At 37.4% G+C, this 21,921-nt stretch overlaps 1 protein-coding gene across 1 annotated transcript in view; it reads left to right on the forward strand.

Annotated features, from left to right (window-relative positions):
- The window catches only part of hs3st4 (heparan sulfate (glucosamine) 3-O-sulfotransferase 4), a 134,583-nt gene extending 112,893 nt beyond the window's left edge, over positions 1–21,690 (forward strand). The window contains exon 2 of the mRNA XM_006637100.3: positions 16,058–21,690. Within this exon, the coding sequence (XP_006637163.1) occupies positions 16,058–16,691 (634 nt within the window). The 3' untranslated portion in view covers positions 16,692–21,690. The remainder of the gene's footprint in view (positions 1–16,057) is intronic.
- Positions 21,691–21,921: the final 231 nt, after the last annotated feature.

Consider the following 21,921-nt stretch of genomic DNA (forward strand, 5'->3'; position numbering starts at 1 on the left):
AGCTTTTGTTTCCATCTCTAACTTGGCAAAAGGTTGATCATTCTGGATGACAGAAGGACACAGCAGTTTTTTTCCCTGTTTTGTGTCCAATATTAAATAAATGTAATGAAAATCCATTGAAAGTCCAAGGGGCCTCACAGGTTCCTTGCAGCATTTTTTTTCTTCAACAAACAACACTCAGCTCAGTTATATGTTAAGAGTCTGCCATCTGGAAAGAGCTCAAAATAAACACAGGTGAGACATAACGCAGAGATCTCAATATATCACAAAACCCTCAAATAATCTTATGCAGGAGAAAAGGCAAGGTTTGTAAAACTCTCCAGCTAAATGGTGTATAGGCTTCAAATCAATCTGTCACCCTGTACATTGTTTGATGTGTTTTGTTAACCTTTACGCATCTGAAATCACACATTGCTGACACGGCACAGTATTTTGTATAATGACTGAGCTGGAACACATAATGTAGAGATGAAGTGCTGTATAAAAAGTGTTCTGTGAGCAACAGTGAAATGTCATTTTTATAAAGAGATGGCAGAACAACAGCATGTTCTACACTGAAATGTTTATTTGCATAGTAGTGGCAAAAATAACTACCTTGTCTGAATGGATCCAAGATCAAATTAAATGTCAGAACCCTGTGGCCCTACCACATGGTCAGTGCTGCTTTAGTGGATATATTTGCAATGTTTATAGAAGCTGAAGTCCTTATGTTAAGCAGAGGTACAGTTCTTCCATTAGAATAACTTATAGTAAATAATAACTGCAATTTAAATGTCCGCTTAATTTTGAGGGATGTGTTGAAACAGTGAAAAAGGTTAGTTAACCCCTGATTGTCAGTAAACTACTATCTAAAGAGCCAAATTGGCAAGATCGCCACTTGTATGTAACCTTTCTTATGCTTGTACTTATGGGAACAATATGATAGACCCAACAATTCAGTCTGTCTGGTGTGAAGTGTTTTGTACTCCAACTTTTTTATTTTCTGTTTGGTTAAATTAAATATTTGGGTCTCTGCTTCTGTGACATAAACATCCACAGATTTCTTTCTTTAGACTGATTGATTTTTTCCCTACTGTCAAGCTAGCTCTCTCCTAATCTAAGGCACCATTCAATAAGAGCTGATGTCTGCCTCGAAGAGTCACAGAAGAGCAGTACTGCATTTTTATTGGAAGCACCCATATATCAGTCTGAGACGATTAGCGTCAAAGCATCCCATCTGTATAGTCCATCTTCCAATATTTGTCCCCATGTTGGGCTCTGCTTTGTCAGGATGGTACGATGCAAGCACAGATCAAGTGACATTCAGAAATAATCTTTTACAGGTCTTTACCTATATCTGTAGGATTTAAGAAGGGACCTACAGGTCTTCTACACAGTTTAACTAAGTTTCAAGTAATGATTACGAACTAGCATTTGTTTTGTAGAATAATATTTTAAGTTTAACTTTAAAAAAATATTCAGTGTATAAGCCTGGATAGAGAGTAATATACTGTAAAGTAATATAAATATTTGGTTTACTCAGGGCTGAGTTGCATTTCCTGTGATTACCTTCCTGTTTCTTCTATACTGTATAATTTTTTTACTTTGACATTTTACTCTGCCTTGGCGTCTGACTTTCACTGCACCATATTATTCATTTTACTTAAAGCTGAGCTCATTGAGATTGTCTGCTTTGTCTTCTGCTTGTTTTGGTAAAGCACTGATGGAAAAAAGAAATGTAACACCTCCTCTCCACACTCAGCCCCTCCTGTCTGCGTGGAACATGCTGAAGAGTGACTGATCCATGAATACGATCTGATGCCACTACTGACGAGTCCATCGCAGTCTCTGTTTGGACCAAAAAGGGTGACATCTAGGAGGTGTCTTGCTCTAAGACCAGCAGCATGGAGCCTCACTGTCCTATCACTGATGCAGGCGTAGTGTCTGCTGGCAGTTTCTCTCAGATGGAACAGTCTGATGTGTCGGTCCTGTTCTGGTGTGGTCACTCGAGGGTGACCAGATCTTGAGTGGTCATCTGTCCTGCCAGTCTGCTGAAACATTCTCTGCAGTCAGGACACAGTGGAGCAGCTTACTCCATAGTGTCTGGCAATGCTGGCATATGACATGCCTGCCTGCAGCATGCCAATAGCCCTCTCCCTTGCTTTTGGTGACATTCTGGTGACATTCAAGGCATTATGGAATGCACAGAAAACTGACTAAGTGTGGCCCTTTTCTTGCAGTGACCTAAGCTTTGAATTAAGGCCTTTTTAAAGGTGACCTGATCAGGCATTGTTCCGCCCGGACCTCTTTGGGTAAAAGTAACTGATTTTGTTCAGTTAAAAAGTCTTCTTTTGTCTGAAGATATTTAGGTGCTGATTTTATGATACCCAGTCTCTACACAATTTGAAATGCTTTCTTGTACACTAATGCCATTTATAGAAATTCTACACATATAGTACATTACATACAGTATATGTTATTTTATGACTGCTGTAATTTCTGTTCATAAATGTTAGATTGAATACAGACTTCTTGACATTTGGAAAGCTTAGGTGATCAAAAGTGAGAGAAAATGCTCAATTTTCATAATTCTCAATATTCTCAATTGAGTTACAATGTTTCAAAATGAGTGAACATTTCCTTTCACCTTTGATAAAGATTTAACTTCTGTGCTGCACTAATGCATCATACTATATGATATAAGGAAAGTGTTAATCACACTCAGAAAACAGAATACAAACAGTGTAATTTGCTCTTGCCTTCAATGAAATCCTAGGAAATCTGTTCATCAATTGAACTGTTTGTCCTGGGCAAGTGTAATGAGAAGTTTATTGCCTGCCTTCCTTTTGATTAATTTAACCACATACTAGTAAACTGGCAGACTGGCAGTGTGGCATTTAGTAGCATTGTGATGCCATTATGGCTTAACTACTGTATATGGATCATTCTTTGTCATACAGTATGTATGTAGGAAATGCAGATACAGGTCAGCTATGAGCATCAACTGCAACATTTCTGGGGACAGGATTACTTGGAAGCCCATTTATCAGCCTTTTATTCTTTTTTGGCTTCTGTTGATGAAACAATTGTAAAATGTAAAAGAGTCATACTTTTCACCTCCTCAGTTACATACCATCTCTCCAAAGGAACTCCACTCACACTGGCTGGAATGGATAATGTTGAATGTGTCCAAGCATAAAATTTAGAAATAGTTTCTATGAATACAGAATTCATGAAATTGTGATGCAGAGTTACCCAAAGCACCTTGACCTGGTCTCTAAAAGAGGCTATGGAGCTTCATTGTTTAGTCAGCACCATCAGTAACTACACGCTCTCAGCTCTTAAAGGCCACATCACACCTTCCCTCTCATACTTCATTAACCACCTCCTCACATAAAATAAACCCTTTCTCTAGGCTCAATTTATCTTTGAGGGAGAAAAAATAAAAAATAAATGTCTTTTCCTTTTTAATGTTTTTCCCAGACGTTGACAGAGCAAGTTAATTTGGCTTTTCAGATTCTGCTGCTCTTGGTGTACACTAAATATGACACTCAGAACATTGAAATACAAACGGAATAGATCCACTTAATGTTTTATGTTAGCTTTCTGTTAATTACATTGATATGTTCTACTTCTCTGTACAGTAATTAATGCTTCATGTCCACACATTTGATAATTATCAAGAGCACAGCATGTGTTTTATATTTCAAGGATGCAATTTAATCATTATCATATTATTTTCTTGTTCAATTATCTAGCTTTTATTGCTGCTGACTATAAAAAATATGTAGTGAATTTTAACATATACTCATGCCAGAGGAAGGTGTTGGAAAATATGAGGAGTGTACATTTCTATATGAGAAAGATTATGTACATGGCCTATGGCAGCATTCCTGAAAGTCTGAGTTTCTTGTGCTCTGCAATCAAAAAAGAACAAAAAAGATTCTTTGGCATTCACACCCTAACTCCCTCCCAACAGTCAGACTCAGTCAAGTCAACATCCAATTCAGGTAAATTACTAGCAACGTTAGTGATCATGGAATGCATTACCTTCAAGAGAAATGAAAAATAACCCATGGTTTTGAAAATGTGTGGATATAAGAGTTACTTTTATATAGTTCGAGGAGTAGCAAAGGCAAAAGAACACAATGCCAGAGTGCATTTTTTGGGAAACATTTCTAACAGCGGCTGGCGTGGTGATGGAGTGGTTAGCATTCCTGTCTTGCAGCTTCATAGAGTTTGTATGTTCTCCCCATGTTTGCATCAGTTTGTGCTGTGTGCTCTGGTTTCTTCCCACAGTTCAAGGCATACAGGTTGGTTAAATGGCTTCTGGGAAAAATTGGCTCTGGCTTGAGTGTGTGCCCTGTGATGAACTGGCATCGTGTCCAGGGTGCATCCTGCCTTGATCCTACTGTATTACTTACTGGCTTAGGCTTAGGCTCTGGAGTCCCCAGAGAACCTGCACTTGATAAAGCAGTTCATCTAAATAAATAAAAATTATTTAGATGAATCTCAGAAAACTGTAGAAGACTATGATCTTTAAACAACTTCAGGTGGGTGCCAGTCATTACACTCTATCTCCTAGCACCTTTAGATTCAACTGATTTTTTTTGTTAATCCAAGTTCCTTTGTAAAAGGATCAGTTAAGTCTTCATGATGCAAAAACTGTTACCAGTATCATTTGTGTTATCAGTATTTTCTTTGAATAAATTGATAATTAACTGCTTGAAACACCTCTGGTATTAATCAAGGGTGCCATTTGATAGATGCAGTGTAACAGCAGCTTAACACAGACAATAATTGACAACAACGAATGATACAATAATAATAATACAATACATACAATACAATCAGTACAGTGAGAAGTGCACTAAGAAGAGTTACTCACAGTCCAGAACACACAAAGAACAAACCAGAACAGAACAGTACACAAAAAATTGTATTGCACAATATAAATATAAATATAAATGTATTAAGTCCCTGGCATATATATGTATATATTGCATAAAAACGGTTGTAAACCGGAAAAAGAAAAAGAACAGCTGTAGTAGTTTACTGTTCAGTCCAGAAATGGGTCAATGTCAATGTTGCCTCTGCCCAGACGCAAACTGGATGCTTTGTACAGTCTTATGGCAGAATGCAAGAATGACCTCCTGTAGCGCTCCCTGTCACACCCTGGATGGATCTGTCTATTGCTGAACGTGCTCTTCATTTCTACAAGCATGTCATAGAGGGGATGGGAGACGTTGTCCATGATGGCCTCTAGTTTGGACACCATTCTTCTTTCAGCTACTACTCTGCCACGTGCTCTTCATTTCTACAAGCATGTCATAGAGGGGATGGGAGACATTGTCCATGATCGCCTCTAGTTTGGACACCATTCTCCTCTCAGCCACTACCTCCAGGGGGTCCAGGACAGACCCAATGGCTGAGCTTGCTCATCTGATGAGCTTGTTCAGCCTGTTAGAATCCACTGCTCTAATCCCAGAGCCCCAGCATACCACCGCGTGGAAAATGGCGCTCGCCACAGCTGACTGATCTACCCTTCTTGTAAATGACCTTGATGTTCTTAGACCACTTCAGTCTTTCGTTGATGTGCACCCCCAGGTACTTGTACGAGTCCACCATCTCCATGCCACTCCCATGGATATAGACAGGAGTAGGTTTTGCCCCTTTTCCTTCTTAAATCTACCACCAGTTCCTTCGTCTAAGTTAAATTCCATTGCAGGTGGTTCTCCCCACACAACTCCACAAAGCTGCTGACCAGTCCCTTGTACTCCTCCTCCCACCCACCCACCCTTGATACATCCCACAATTGCAGAGTCATCTGAGAACTTCTGCAGGTGGCATGACTTTGAGTTGTATTTAAAGTCCGAAGTATAGAGGGTGAAGAGGAATGGAGAAAGAACTGTCCCCTGAGAAGCCCCTGTGTTACTTACTACCTGTTCAGACACACAGTTCTGAAGTCTCACAGACTGTGGTCTGCCTGTCAGATAGTCAGTGATCCACGTGATCATGGAGGCACCGACTTGCATCTCCTCCAACTTCCTCTTTAGAAGTAAAGGCTGGATAGTATTGAAGGCATTGGAGAAGTCGAAAAACATAATCCTTACAGTGTTGCCATCCTTATCCAGGTGTGAGTAGGCCCTTTGCAACATGTAGATGATTGCATCCTCCACACCAACACTGGGCTGGTAGGCAAACTGTAGGGTGTCCAGTGATGAACTGACCAGGGGTCTCAAGTGGGACAAGACCAGCCTCTCCAGTGTCTTCATGACGTGTGAAGTCAGCACAACTGGTCTGTAGTCACTGAGGACAGAGGGTGCCCTTTCTTTGGTACCGGGACCAGGCATGATGTCTTCCAGAGCACAGGGACTCTCTCCAAGCGCAGGCTCAAGTTGAACAGTCGCTGGAGCACAAGCCTTCAGAACTCTTAGACAGACGTTATCTGGTCCTGTGGCCTTACTCCGGTGCAGCCTCTTCAGCTCCCTCTTCACCTGGTCAGCCGTGATGAGCCATTAGCCTAGCCTGGGCGTTGGTGTCAGTGCTGCAGGTGTTAATGACAGAGGTGTTGGAGAGTGGCAGCTGTGGGGGATGGGGGGTGAGTAGCTGTTGGGGGCTGTAGTTGTAGGCGGCCATGATTGTGGGGGATGAGGACGTGTTGGGCAGTCGCAGCAGTGAAGGCTTAGGGAGCGTGTGGCTTTGGGGGGACGGGTGTTGAGCCACGGAGGGCCCTGAATCAAACCTGTTAAAGAACTGGTTCAACTTGTTGGCCATCTCCAGGTTCCCCTCTGTTGCACCCCCAGCCCTCTCATGCTTCTCCCTCCTACATCCCTCACCCCATTCCTTTGTATCTTGTTCTCTACCTTCCTCCTGTAGGCGTCCTTGCTCTCTCTTAACTTCTGCTTTAGTTCCTTCTGTACACGCTTGACCTCTTCCTTATCCCCCCTTCTAAAGGCTCTCTTCTTGTCATTCAGGAGATCCTTATGGTTGCTGGTGATCCAGGGTTTGTTATTGGGAAAGCAGTGTACATCTTTGGTGAGGATGATGTTGTCAATGCAGAAGTTAATGTAGTCAATGACACAGTCCACCATGCTGTCTATGTCTATATTTAAGGTCCAATGATTTTCAGCAGAGTATGATTTTGCTAGGAAAACTGCATGAATATGCTAAGCAACAACTCAGCCTGTTGTGAACATTTAACCTGCATCCAGGCACTGGCAGGGCTTGGCTCTGTAAATGATGATAGACTGGTTATGACAGTAAAGATGGGAGTAACTGCCACCTCTCACCCCACCCAAAGCAGTGTTGACGTAAGATGGAGCAGCACGCAAGAAATGGTTATGCCCAGAACCTGCCAAAGTGACAGTACATTAAGAGTCTTTTTCCTGAGTGTACTATTTAATCGAGTAGTTACTTAAGAAATACAATCATACACCACCATGAAATTGAATAATTTGGTTTATGAACTGACTATTTTAAACAGTTTCCAGGCCCATAAATCCTAGCATAAAAGACAACAGAATACCCAAAGGTCTTGGCACATTTTACAAAACAGTATAAAATATCACCACTATATAAAAGTTTATTTTTCAATTTAAATTTCCAAAGAGGGTATTTGTACCTAACATTTTTAACACAAATAATGGAACACTGATAAACTGAAAAAGCCAGCAATCCCTATAGAAATCCCCACAGGACACCTACTTACTGTACATTGGCAAAGTCGTTGTTCTGCATCACTGGGCTGCAAGACTCCAGTTTATACATCAACAGGGATGAAACTGGGAACACTGGCAGCTATCTGATTAATTCCAGTAAGCATATTTGATGATCGGTGAGCATATGCATAGAGAAGAAACTACAAAAGATTGAGAGAGTTTTGTGTATTTAAGGGACACACGTTTTAACGACGAAGTGGGAGTTACTATGTAAAAGTTTGCTTGTTCTTGTCAATACTAATCTCACTTCACTGTACCCTTTTCTACTTATTGTATAAACTGTAATCCTCATACTGCTACAGCAGCACTAAATTCTGTGCGATCCTGTGATCTTTCAACATGATGAATATTCATTCCCACATTGTAAGAGTTATCCCAAGAATTTTTATTAAGATTTATTTTAGCAGAATTTTTACTTTTCTGTAAATGGCGCTCTTTTGAAAAACAGATTCACTCAGATAAAATATCCAACAATCATTATGTGCAAGAATGGGCCTTCATATTAGATTCAAATAACTTTTTTACTTGTTTTGCTCTTATTTGCTGACCAAAAACACTTCAACATTTTTCCAGTTAGGATTTTGTCATATACAATATATTGTACATATTATATATGACAAAATCCTAACCAATAAAATGTTGTTTATAGTTTCCATTACAGTTAATTTCATGAACTTTATACATAGCTAGAGCACAGAGAATATACAAAGTTAAATTGGATAGATGTTTCATTCACCTTGACCTTGAACAAGGTGTTTTATTTTATTTTTTCCCACAGCTTACACATTTGACAAGTGCGTCCATGTAGTTAACTGCGCCCTAATGGATGGTTCCTCTGCATTGACACTGTCACACATGCAAAGGACTTTAGAAAACTGCTTTGGCACATTCATGCATGGACAGCAGCACAAGCTCCTAAGTGGTAGGATGAGTGCTTTTAGCTGTTTTCACTTCTTTTGGAATCTATCTCTCCTGCTCTGTCATATTAATCAGTTTTGCTCACTTGCGGCAGAGCTGCTAAAATTCTGCACATAACAATTTGAGGCCTTGCTTCCAGTGCGTTCAGCTGTGGCTAGTGCTTACAGCATGCAGTTTTTATGCTGAGAATTTCCCATTTACAGAACAGAACAAGTTACCTCAAGGTGACAACTGTGGTGGCTTGCCTTTTTTACTGGACTTTTGTCTCTACAATAGGACAAAAAAAAGTTATTCAGCAACCTACTTCTGGAAGATTACAGCTTCTTACACAAAATTGGGTTTTCAGTTAAATTTAAATGTCACTGTTTGGAAGAGGAGATGAGAGTGTTTGTTGTAAACTTGCCAGACACATTGTTGTATAAGAACTTATCAAAAAGGATCTAAATATGTGATTTCTTAGGCTGTAACCACTAAGGTACCAAAATAGATACACTTTATGTATAATCAACAGTTGTTTGTTAGCATACTTGGGGTGTGTTCCAGTCCTTATGGTCCTCAGGTAATGCTAGCTCAGTACAGTTGGGCCATCTTAATTTATTCCTTGGGGAACACTAGCTCTCTAAAACTGGGACAGCAAGTTTCCTATGTAAAGTTAGTAAGACTCAAAAAGTACATGTTGCCATTTTCAGAACCACTGTGCTTAATAACATTAGTTGTATTTTGGACAATGAATCTATTGCTTGTACAAATAGGACCATACAGAACACACCCACAGGCAACACTAGCATGAAACAGAAGAAGGTGTATCACTTCAGTGTTTTCGCCATTTGTGCCTATGATTGCTTGCATGTTGTGATGTGATTCCACTCTGGAGTATACTGTTATTAGTGAGAACATGTTTCCAATGGTGTCATTAGAGATTCAGTTTCATTGGAGAATCCCACCTGCTAGAACTGTACATTCCCTATACAGTATACCTTTTGATTTATCATTGAAAGCAATTGAAAAAGTTGCAGACATGCACTTTACTATACCTCTGACGGTGTGATTCTAAAAAGAAGTTCAGATAATCTGGTCTTTGGACTTTTAGGTGAGGCAGCAGTGATGCAGATTTATACAATATTAATAACTTAGGGACACATCCAAATTCAGGAATTCTTGATACACTGAAATATGTGGTGAAATCCGAAACATATAACTCTATTTTATTATATTTTTAAATGACAGTTATTTACTGTAGCCAATCACAACCAGAGCAAGCAAACTGAACCACATGTGATCAAGGGTGGAGTGTAACAGCTCATTGTGATTACAAATTACATTTTTGGCCAATATTTGTTTCGTTTTGCATGTCAAAGTAAAAAGTAATACTTGTCAGCCTACTGGAAGGCTTCTTTAATCTCCCACAGCATTTTTTTCCCTTTTCTGCATAACTGATATAAACTCTATGATGTAATTACAGTATATTGCATTATCCTTTTCAGTGGCCTGTTTTAAGTCAACATATGCTCTGTGATTATTATATTGTAAAAAATAAATGTCAGTTTCTATTAGCATTACTAGCCTTAGAGATCTGGCTGCAATTTCTTGAAACCCATATGGTTTATCACAACCTTGAAGGTTTGGACTTGGATTGCAGTATTTAAACGGGAAAGAGTTTACCTCTTGGGGTCCATCAGGTACCAGACATGAATCTTCAGGTCTCCAGTTAGAAATAACAGCATCTTGAGGGAAACCCAATCAATCTACAATCAGATGCAGCTGTACTCAAACATTTTGCTTGATGCTAATGTCTTGCATGAATATTGTAGACTGATTTATAATAACTACTTTCTATTATTTTTCACTGAATTAAGTCTGTGCTGGAAGGAAAGTAACACATTTCATACCCATAATATCCATTCACTTGATTACTATATCACATAAGCATCCAACATTTTAGGACTGCATACCAGATTTGAAAGTATTATGATGAAAATGGTAGATATATATCATGACATATTACAGCATTCCTGTAGTTTTTTTTGCTTAAACTGTGCTCCTGGTTGATGTCCAGAATGACAGATTCAGCTCAATTAACTACTTTTATTTTTAGATGGCACTTTATTTAATTAACCTTTTACATGACAGTTTATCTCAGAAAATAGGATATGAATGACTTTTAGGTGTTTTTGTGTAATTTACCTAATTTTTCTATGAAGACCTACTGTAAATGAAACTGTGGTCTCACGAGATGAAAGGTTTTACTCATTCAGTTAATATTGGGGGGGTGAAACAAAGAGCTTAAAGTTCAGTATCTGCCTGATGTGTTTTCAAAGGTCCCCAGTAACTGTGCCAAGAAGCAAGGAGAAATGACATTTATTACACAGCCCATGTTTATGCAAAAATTATCTATCCTGTCAAAACCTTGGTTGCCAAGCTGCCTGCAGCAGCTCTGTCTTGTGAAAAACTGTGATGTGAATTAACAGGTTCAGTCATCTCATAATTCCTCCTGTGGGTGATTGCCCCTTTATGGTTTTGAAATAACTATCAGGAAAACAGGTAGTTAGATTGTAGCAAATACTCAAAAAAAGTGCTAGATGGTCGACTCAAAAGCCATTAAGGCTAGTGAATACTGTTACGTGGATTCTGCACAATCAATGTTAGAAAAAATGGTATGGCAGTATTGTTCTACCAATATGACCATTATACCATTATAAATAAGCGATCTTTATTCTTCCCTTTATTCTGGTTCCTGAAAGAAAGTTACTGTAGTATCCATTGGTGATGGATATAGATTCCTCATGTCCTTTCTTTAGCAAGAAGAAACAAAATAAAACTGCATAATAAGAGTAAAAGGAATTTACAGTATTTCTAGAATTTTGAGAGAATTATGAGAAATTAACAGTGTAAACACAATCTATTCTTTTCTTGCTGTTCTTGCTGGCAACTTGCAATTATCTTACTTGGAACCTGAGAATGTTTTAGATAAATCAAAACTATATTTTTTTTTCAGTGCGCACCAGATGAACATCATGCTTGCCAAGCACTTTAATATGTAAGACTTTAATAAGGAGACTCGGAGACCGCTTCAGAGAACACGTCAGGGCTGTGAAGATTAAAGATCTCTCCAAGCCCATTCTCATTTCACCTCTGACGGCCACGACCACTCTAATCTCTCCGTCTGTGTTCTCAAAGACGGTTTTCCGAACTCATACATCAGAAAGACCACCGAAACTAAAATTATTCTGCAGTTAGGATCACACATTCTCCCTTCCCTTAACGACAGATTACTGTTCTTTTAAATTTTCTCCATTCATTGGAAGTTTCATTTCACACCTCTCTGCACCCATTATGACTTCACACCTCTTGATTGGCCTCTCTTTCTGTCCCCTGCTCCCGCCTCTCACTCCTCCTCCCTCCCAACCTTTGTTCTCCCGCTACTTTACCTGAACAGTACGAAGAGGTAGAAGGCGTAGCGCAACTAAGTAGCTCAAAAGGAAAACCAATACTGAGCGAGGAGGTAGGGAAAGACTAATGCTTAAATACCAGATGAGACGGAGGTATGGTGGTGAAAGCGTACACTAATAGGTGGACTAATGAACTAAGGCTACGCCTTCTTCTGCCTCTTTCGTTGCCGGGGGGCAGGAATCGTAACAGTTACCTGCAGCCTGAGTTTTCAAGTCTGTCTTTAATAACAGACAAATGTGCTGCGCAGCAGGTCTTTTTGGTATCAAATTTGTCTTTAATCAACTGGGGATGATACTCAAATATTGAAAATAGAGTTAGGGCCCTTGTTTGACTCCTGTCCAGACTTCAAAGTGCTCAGTAACTGATCTATTAGTAAAGATTACTGCATGCATATCATCATGAATTAGTGAAGGATGCTGACAAATATCGGAGGATATCCATACTGTACTACAGGAGGTCATTTTTTCTTGTGCTTTTGTATATTTTTTGCTACATACTTGTTTATACATAAAATACACACTGTATATAAATAGTTCCCTGGGTGCATTACATAGATGTGATGAAGGCTTGGACAATGCTATAACTTAGAATCAAGATGCAAAATGTGTAAAAGAATCTGTTTGAAAACATTATCTGAAGGTACTGTATAGCCTATACAAAGAGCTGTTCTATGGGCTCTGCAGTGAAGCCTAATTAAGTAAACAGAAACAGATGGTGTGCTGCTTTTTGTAAGTAGTGTGCAGTGCATTTAACAACTTGCTCCAGAGTGACCCCTGATTAGACAAATAGGTGATGTTTGAGAAAAGTTCATTTTATCCATCTGCACTTGTTTACAGCAGAGGAGTTTGTTTATAACAAAACTACTTGTGTGAAGGATCATAAAAGTCACTCACAGCAGAGATCACATGGGTTTGTTTTTTCAATAGCTCAAAATTCCATTTTTCTTTTCTACTGTCTGCTTCCTGACATTTTCAAAATGTATGTTTAGAGATCCATGGCTGATTTGATTCACAGCTGAAATAATGAGTTTGACCTCAATCAAAGCAGAAATGACTAATGTATATTCTACCTGTTTTTGTAATCACACATGCATAATGAGTTAGATTGCTTCTGATTAAGATGATAGTGTTTTTATCATTCTTTTTATTAAAAAAGGCCTGAGATGACTCAAAAAATCCAGAGCAAAAAGTTTATTTTTCCTGAAGTGGAACATTTTTGGAACAATAGCAGTTTTTTTATTTTTCTATCAACACAGATAACATGTAACCAAAATAAAAAAGAACTTTTTTTATATAATTCTTTTTATAATAACTACATACATAATCCATTTTCAAAATGTTTTGTACTTATAGAGAGATTTGTACCTTTATTTGTGCCTTGAAAGCAGGGAGGAATACTACAGGTAGCCCCAGCACTGGGATGCATTAATTTTGTCATGTGGAACAACCCTAGGCCTCTGTTTGCCCACAGAAATATGCTGCTGGGTTGTACAGAGGATACACAGGAATGATTTATCTGGACTTTCAAAACCTTGAGTACATGTCTTTTGTAGGATGTAAGCTGAACGTCATAATAAATGTCTGTGTTGCTTTATTTCAAATTTCTTTAATACACAAGAATAGAGCTCAGTGATGCTTAAAATGTGATGCTAAAGAGGACTAAAACAACTACCGCACAAATATTTTGATTATCTATATTTTGCACGTGACACAGCAGCACCGGCTCTTCCAGATTTGAAACATCACACCTTGCCAAGGAGGCTCACACTCTTGTCATTGCTAATTTCCTACCACACATCTGTGACAAACTGAGACCTCATGGGTTCTCCAGAATCTGTTCCTTTCCAAATCACTAAAAATATAACCCATCTATTTTATGCCACACATGGCCCTCCTGCACAGTTTCTGGTCTGGGTTTCCTGTGAAGCAAAACCAATAAAGACAAGAAATTGAAATGAATTATTTTTAAATCGCTCTCTTGTTTCTTGATTTGCACAGTCTTCTATGCCACCCCCCAGCTCTCAGGTACAAAGCAGAAGTTTTAATTTTGGACTGAATAAAGTGGCTGAAATTTGTAATGGGTGCTATTAAGTCAAAGTCTCATTTGCACCTGTTATCCCATTTAACACCTAAAATCCACTTCACAACCATGATGCATGTTTGGAAACTATCTTTAAAAAGCTAAATGTGTTAGACCTTGAAATGTGAAAAAAAACTGCAGTTATTTCACTGACAATAGAAGGAACATAATGAAGACTAAGCTTTTCCAGTTCTAAGGTGAGCTACAGATACAGTGTATTACTGTATATCCTGTTGGAACTAAAACACTGTCCACTTTTACGTATGTAAAGCCAGTCAAATCTGCAGGAAGGGTCAATCAGGGCTGTTTCATAGGAATTACTAAATCACTGCAAACCAGATCCAATGAAAATCAATCAATCAATTATTTATTGTCTAGTTGTTATTTTTCTTATTTATAAATTATTTTTCTATTTGTCTTCTCAATGTGACCCCTGCATTGTCGCACTGTGTTCTGTTTGTGAAAAAGACGGTCAATACCTGAACACAGTACTATCTGTTGGCAGAAGCTGAATTGAAAGAACATAGAGACATATTTGGATCCTTTCACCTTGATGATATCACTTGACTTTTGCTTTTTTATTGATATGTGTGAATATAATCAGGAAATTAGCAGCTGTCAGTGGGGACTTCTGTTGCAAATTCCCAAATGTATTTGCTGATTGGATTTGGTTAAAGAAATCCTTTATTTTGAAGCAGGAGACTTAATCTGTGCAGCTACATCAGATTGTTTAAACATAATAATGATAGGGATCTATCGGGGAGAGGCAGGTAAGATACTGCCAGTGGAGAGGTCTCTCTCATTTGCAGATATTACAGTTAACATGCTAATACAGTAATACACCTGGGCTCCAGGGAAAAAGAATTTTAAATACTACAATTACAAAATTTATTTTACTTTATACTTTTCTGCATGGAGGGGAGTTGCTTTATCATGCTAATGATCACAAAGAATATTCTTGATAAACAGCTAATTCCTTAAATGCCTGCCTGACAAAAGAGCAATAGACTGTTCCTGATACGACAGGCATTGGGTACAAACTGAAAGGTATTCATATAATGAAATCTGCGATTATGGAGTCAATGGAGAGTGTGTGGAGTTCATGAAGGCACAATAGCACATGTGGCCATTGTAGATGGTAATGATATAAAGTGATTTTTTTTTTTGCTTTAACATTTAAAATTCTACAGCCCTTGAAGTCACATGTGACACAGTCAAGTTATTTAGTGGATGTTTTTTTCAATATGTATTACATTAGATAAAAATGAAATTGTTGAAAAAAAAACTTCAGGTTCTGATGCTGATGTGAATTCTGGTCTGTTGAGATTTTTATAACGCATCTTTTAAGGGTTTCTCTTATGTAAAATATCTTTTAGCAATACTCTTAGGTCATACACAGATCCTGAAAATGAGTTAACAAAAAAACATTTTGTTCTTTTGTATGTACCAGCAGTTAATAACTTAACACCATTTTAAAAGTTTGAAAAGAGGCGCCTCAGTAGAAATTTGTGACACTTTATATTTGAATGTTTGCTTGACATGATAAAGACAAGTCAGTTTAACAAAAGAGTGATTTGGGTCAATTCAGATTGTGCTGTTTGTTTTTGTTCACTGACACAGATGTACACCCACTGTGCAGTATCTAGGCAGGATGATTTTTCAGTAATATGACTTTCCTCAAAGTGATAAATTGCTGTGGCACAACTGTAACATTATTTCATAAACAATAGTTTTTTATTTTAGCAATGAAAGACCTGTGTGCCTGGTGCTTTGTTTATACTACAAATATTACTAATAACAGCAACTGAACAAATGTTATAAATTTTTAGAATACTTTGGCTATTAAATGGTTTAAATGTGATCTTAATTCTTCTAAACTCAGAATTTATATTTTGTGCTTTTGTCGGCAGGGATCTGATGCCCTCGACGTTGGAAGGCCAGATTACTATGGAGAAAACGCCCAGCTACTTTGTGACCAATGATGCTCCAAAGCGCATTCATTCCATGGCAAGAGACACAAAGTTGATTGTGGTGGTGAGGAACCCTGTGACCAGAGCTATTTCTGATTACACACAGACTCTGTCTAAGAAACCAGAGATTCCCACTTTTGAGGTGCTGGCTTTTAAAAACAGGACACTTGGGCTGATTGATGCATCATGGAGCGCTCTTCGAATAGGGATTTATGCTCTCCACTTGGAAAGCTGGTTGCAGTACTTTCCACTCTCCCAGATGCATTTTGTCAGTGGGGAGAGGCTTATTGTTGATCCAGCTGGTGAAATGGGAAAAGTGCAGGACTTTCTTGGACTCAAAAGAATTGTGACAGATAAACATTTCTATTTCAATAAAACCAAGGGATTTCCCTGCTTAAAGAAGCCAGAAGACAGTAGTGCTCCCAGATGCCTTGGCAAGTCCAAAGGTAGAACTCATCCCAAAATAGATCCTGATGTAATTCACAGACTCCGAAAATTTTACAAACCCTTCAATATGATGTTTTACCAAATGACAGGCCAGAACTTCCAGTGGGAGCAGGAGGAAAACCGGTAACTTGCAAACAATTTCCCATCCCATAAAACTGTGGGATGAAATGGCTCACATTTTAAAAATGGGGAATCAAATCACACTACCATTAATTTAAAGGTGCAAATGAGCTCAGTGGCCACATGTATGAATTGATCATGGCTTTGTTTGTAAATTGTCTGTTATCCATATCCAAGATCATGTTTTTTTTATCCTTGTTTTAGTGGTGATGGTAATGATGGTGGCAATCATTATGAACATGCATAAATATATATAAGTAATATCAATATTATTATTTTTAAATGGAAGATGATTTTTTTATTGTTCTTAAATTCTGAGGATATATAGAAGTCTAAGCAAACTATCTGCAACAATTCAAGTAAAGTGTCCTTAATAAGTGTTTCCCATAATGTAATTTAAATTTCATTATAAACTGCTTACGCCTCACTCAGTGAGAACACAATGACAAGAACACATTTAAGCTACCCAATTTATCAAAGATTCTACGACTACTCGCAGTTATTTTTGGACAATGTTTTTTATGAAATAGCTCTAAGCAGCAGTGGATAAAATCAGTGAAAGTCACCAGCCAGTGAATGTTGGTGTATCTTTCAGTATTTTGCAGCATTGATTCATGTCTCTGAGATTCCTAGAACTGAGACAATCATTTTACCAGGCATTTATTAGCAGAATCCATAATACCAGCACTGTGCACCTCTTTCTCCTGGGAATATTTACTTGGCATGCAAGAGTGGTTCAATTCCGTACACCTGTGGACGTTTTTCCCCTAGAGAGGCAAATGGAACTTGGGAGTAATTGTATCAGTCAACTTTTGCAAAGCTTTGTCCTTGAGAGACCCATATACCAAAAACAAAATGTCTAGGTCAATTGTAATTTTTAGGCAACCCATGAAGCACCCACAGTTAACAAATAGAATTAAACAATTGCATTAGGACACCTCTTGCTACATTCTAGATATTTTCCTCATGTAGTTCAAAGAGCTCTTAAACAGCTAACTGGAGTCCTTTGCTGGCTGATGAGAGATAATGACAGACTAATTAAAGGCAGTTACGGTTCTTAGGAGTCCATTGTTATTAAGCCCTCAGATGCTCATTCAGAAAACATTATTTTAATTAATCAGGATTCTGGAGTTCAAGGCTTGTTTGCCCTAACTAATATTTACTTTGCCAAGTTAATTACTAAATACTTCTATGGTTACAGCGAAAAGCTTGGGTTCGGAAGAAGAAAGCCTGTACTAAGTCAGTAACTGAAGAAGAGGCAAAACACACCTGCCACATACAGTACAGAACGAACTCATTTAGGTGGAGAGGAATGCATTGTACAGTATTTGTCACTGCAGAAATGAAGGCTAGTGCATTGTGCATTGTAGATAACCAAACAAAAGCTTGACATTTTTGGATGCTATGGTTAGAAGTAAGAATCCTCATACAAACAACTGCCAGACTTTCTTTCATATAAAAGAAGCAATGTTTTGAAAGCTTACCAACTCAGATGGTTAATGAAAGGGCTAAATAAAGCAACTTAATGTTTCTGAAATTATTATTTCTACTATAGATTATTACAGCGTGTAACTCAGCAGCTGGAAAACTATGGTACGTTATTTGAAGACTGCAAATGATATGCCATGAATTCTATTAAATTAAATGTAGATATAGAGCAATGAAACTAGAAAGCATTGTGATTACAAAGTCTCATATTTCCAGTGGAATTGTTCTCTAACATTGGTCAAAAAGCATTTTCTTGATATCCACAGACACTGATGTACAATGATAATGCAGCTGTCTAGGTTTTAGATCATTATGTCCTTTGGCACATGATATGTACTGTATATCTTAATGAGATAAATAAGAGTGAGCTTAAATAATCTGATTTTATAAAATGTCCATATGCTTAGAGTTCAGCCTTTAAGTTAAAATTACTAAAATCACTTGATGAAGAATCTGAAATGTATAGTCATTTAGAAATACACAATCTTAATTAAATTACAGCAAAAGATAATGTACAACCATGCTTAGAATGAGAAGTGACAGTTGCCTATTTGCTTTTGGTATGATTGATGGTGGCCTGTTTGTGAGAGGTGTTGCCAAAGAATTCCAATTTACGATCAACAGTCAACACTGTACGCCAGAGAAACTCAATGTCCTGGAAGGTCACTGCATTTTCCCAGGACCACGGCATCCATATGATGCATATGCCTAATCATTTTCTGCAATGACTCAGCATTCCAGAAAAAAAATAACCTGCATATCAACAGAACAGCTTTAGCTTGCACTGTTAATGAAAATGATCCTTCAGGAGTGAAATTGGGGATGGTGTATTTTATTCACTAATGAAATCCATTTTGCACCAGTTAGACTTCAAAGAATGAAGATGGTTAAATTATGTTTATTTGGGGATAAATCTCTATTAACACAAATATGCCTTTGGCCCAGATTAATGGCTGCCTTACTGCTCAGCTATACACTGACAATGTCTTTGAGCCAAACCAGAAGTGTCAATTTTCCAGAAGGACAATGCAAGACCACACAATGCCAGAATTACAATGGGAAGACGTGAGGAAAACATTGTTAAAATGTTGCCATGGCCAGATGCCATGGCCTCTTCTCTCCATGGTCCAACAAAACATCTGTGACCCAACCCATACCACTGGCAGTAGATAACAGTGATGAACTAATCTTCATCAAATGGCTGCAACAGCAAACGAAGAGTGGTGGAACATCCCACAGTGATCTATCCAGAGGTTGATCATGACTGTGCTTTAATGCTGCCATGATTATGTTAGTGGTCAGTGAAGTTGTACCCAGTACTATGTAGTGCTTTAATTTTGACAGCATGTCTTGTTAAAAATGGAAAAATTATTTCATATAGTTTTGTTTATATATATTTTATTTTGTTTTAACATCTACATTGAAAATGTTTGATTAAATCCATTATACCTGGGTATTACATTGCTTTTGTGCATCAGTATTTTGTATTTTCTGTAGCCTTGGTGCTTCTGTGTTGATAATAATTATTCAAAAGAATGAGAAGTGAGGACAAAAGATCATTTTACAAGAACTGGGAGTGAAAAATAACTAACATTTATAAAAATATATATATATATTAAACACCATAATGTATATTAACATTAAAAAAGGATCTTCAACTCACATCTATCTCTAATTTTAACATTATGTCTCCTTATATAATCATTGAAGATGACAAGATAATTGTCTGTCATGTCTAGATTCATTATAATTCTGTCACTTGAATTTAAAAATTAAAGTTTCAATTATTCACATATATAGTAAGAGACATTAAAATGCAAAAAATGCTATTAGCTCTTGTATTCATTTGTGTTTTAATGTCTCTCACTTGTAAACTATGTAAACTGTTTTTCAACCAGGGTTTATTAATCTTATTTTAATGTCTTCTTATTAAGGATAGTGCATTGGAAGTGTTGAATCAGATTTCAATTTTGTAACTGAATTCACATTTTATTTCTTTAGTGCAGATAATGTGTTTATTTAAATCATACAACTTAGCTCATACTTGGTGCAGCACAGCCCTTTGGTTATCCAGGTTTATCAACCAGTATGAACTAAAGCTCATTTACCATAAATTACAGAAGGTTGACAGGAATACAAAGCAATGGCAGTTTGATTCTGTTAACTTTAATAATGGATGAAGAACAATATATCAATGTGTGCTTCTTGAGTTATCAATTTACTTTCTTACAACATGATTCCATCTGATGAGTGGCCTTAATGCAGAGTCCTTATAGAATCTCCTTCATTTGAAGGGCAGGGTCAGGCTTGGCAGACCAAAGCACCTGTGTTAAATTTAAACTTTTGAGGACTTCAGGCATCACTTTTCAGTAATTCACTTGGCTTAAAGTGTAAAACAGTATATGTGTTATCCTTCCATTAGCCTATTTTGCTTGCACATTTATTCATATTTATTACTAGAAATATATGGAAAGAATGTTTACACATCTCTGGCCAGATCTTTATGTCTGCATTTGCCTTTTCCCTTTGCACAATTGACAATCTTCCGATTTGTTGCTTGTGAATGTGAACGTGGGTGTGAAATACAGCCATATTGAGACAATGGTTTAATAAAGGTCTTTTGAGTTAGATGACATTAAGTGCCAAGTGCACATAGTTATTCAGGACTTCAGTTTGCATCATTTTTCTTAAGAGCAGTACATGAATAAAATTAAAACTAAAAAATTCAAATAAATGTGTTATTTTCCTTTAAAGCTGTCCACTCAAATTAACTGCATCTACATCAATCTAGAATATGTAATCTTTTCATTGGGTACTCTGTGAAATGTTGCAGAGACTGCACTTTGATGTAAAGACCTTGATAAACCAACATGGTGTCAAACGATTAACAAGCAATTTTCCTTGACTTCACTATCAATAAACCATACTGTTTTGCCATTACACGGTTATGATTATAACGATTATAACTACACTTCACAAACATTACTTCTGAAAATACTAATGAGAAGTCAGTGATGTGATTTGATTAAAACAATTTTATTAATAGATTTTAGTATGATGATAATGAACCTAAAATAGCTTTGTTTTTGATACTTCCCAGAAACATGAAATCCTTAATTGGTGACTGGGTGAATCCTAAGTTCTGTACTCAATTTTTTTTCTCTCACCTATTCTGTCAATGTGCCACACTGAAATGGCTTCCTGGGGTCAGCCTGAATGTCATGCTGTTGGTCATGTCTCCTTGTCATGGGAGGCATTGCTCCCTTTCACAAATTTATTCAATGGTATTTTTTCGCCATGAGGTATTTAAAGAAGCAGGACCTATGTGTTGGTGTTCTGGACCGAACAGTGTGGGATGCATCTCTTCTGAAACAGAACTGCTTGACTGTCAATTTTCCTGGAATGCTCAAAGTTTTTTGCTATTTGCTATTATGTACCTTAAAAACAAAAAGAAATTGATATGAGTGTGGAATTCCGCTGATAAAATTTACAGCACTATTCAATAAAACATCTTTGCAGCAGAATCCTGTAGTGGTACTTTTATTTATTTTATTTTTGTTATTAAGTTTTAAAAGTGGAATAGAAATAATCAAAATTATATGAAGAGTTGGAGCTCACATACAAAATAATTGGGAAAAGGAGGGTAATAAAACAAGCTCTGAAGATGACAAAAGGTAACTGACAATACCCATCAGGTATATTTATAAGCAAAATATAATAGCTGTATTTCTTTCCATGAGATCAGGTTT

The sequence above is a fragment of the Lepisosteus oculatus genome, chromosome 19, assembly GCF_040954835.1.
Source record: "Lepisosteus oculatus isolate fLepOcu1 chromosome 19, fLepOcu1.hap2, whole genome shotgun sequence".
In the NCBI taxonomy this organism is placed as follows: Eukaryota; Metazoa; Chordata; class Actinopteri; order Semionotiformes; family Lepisosteidae; genus Lepisosteus; species Lepisosteus oculatus.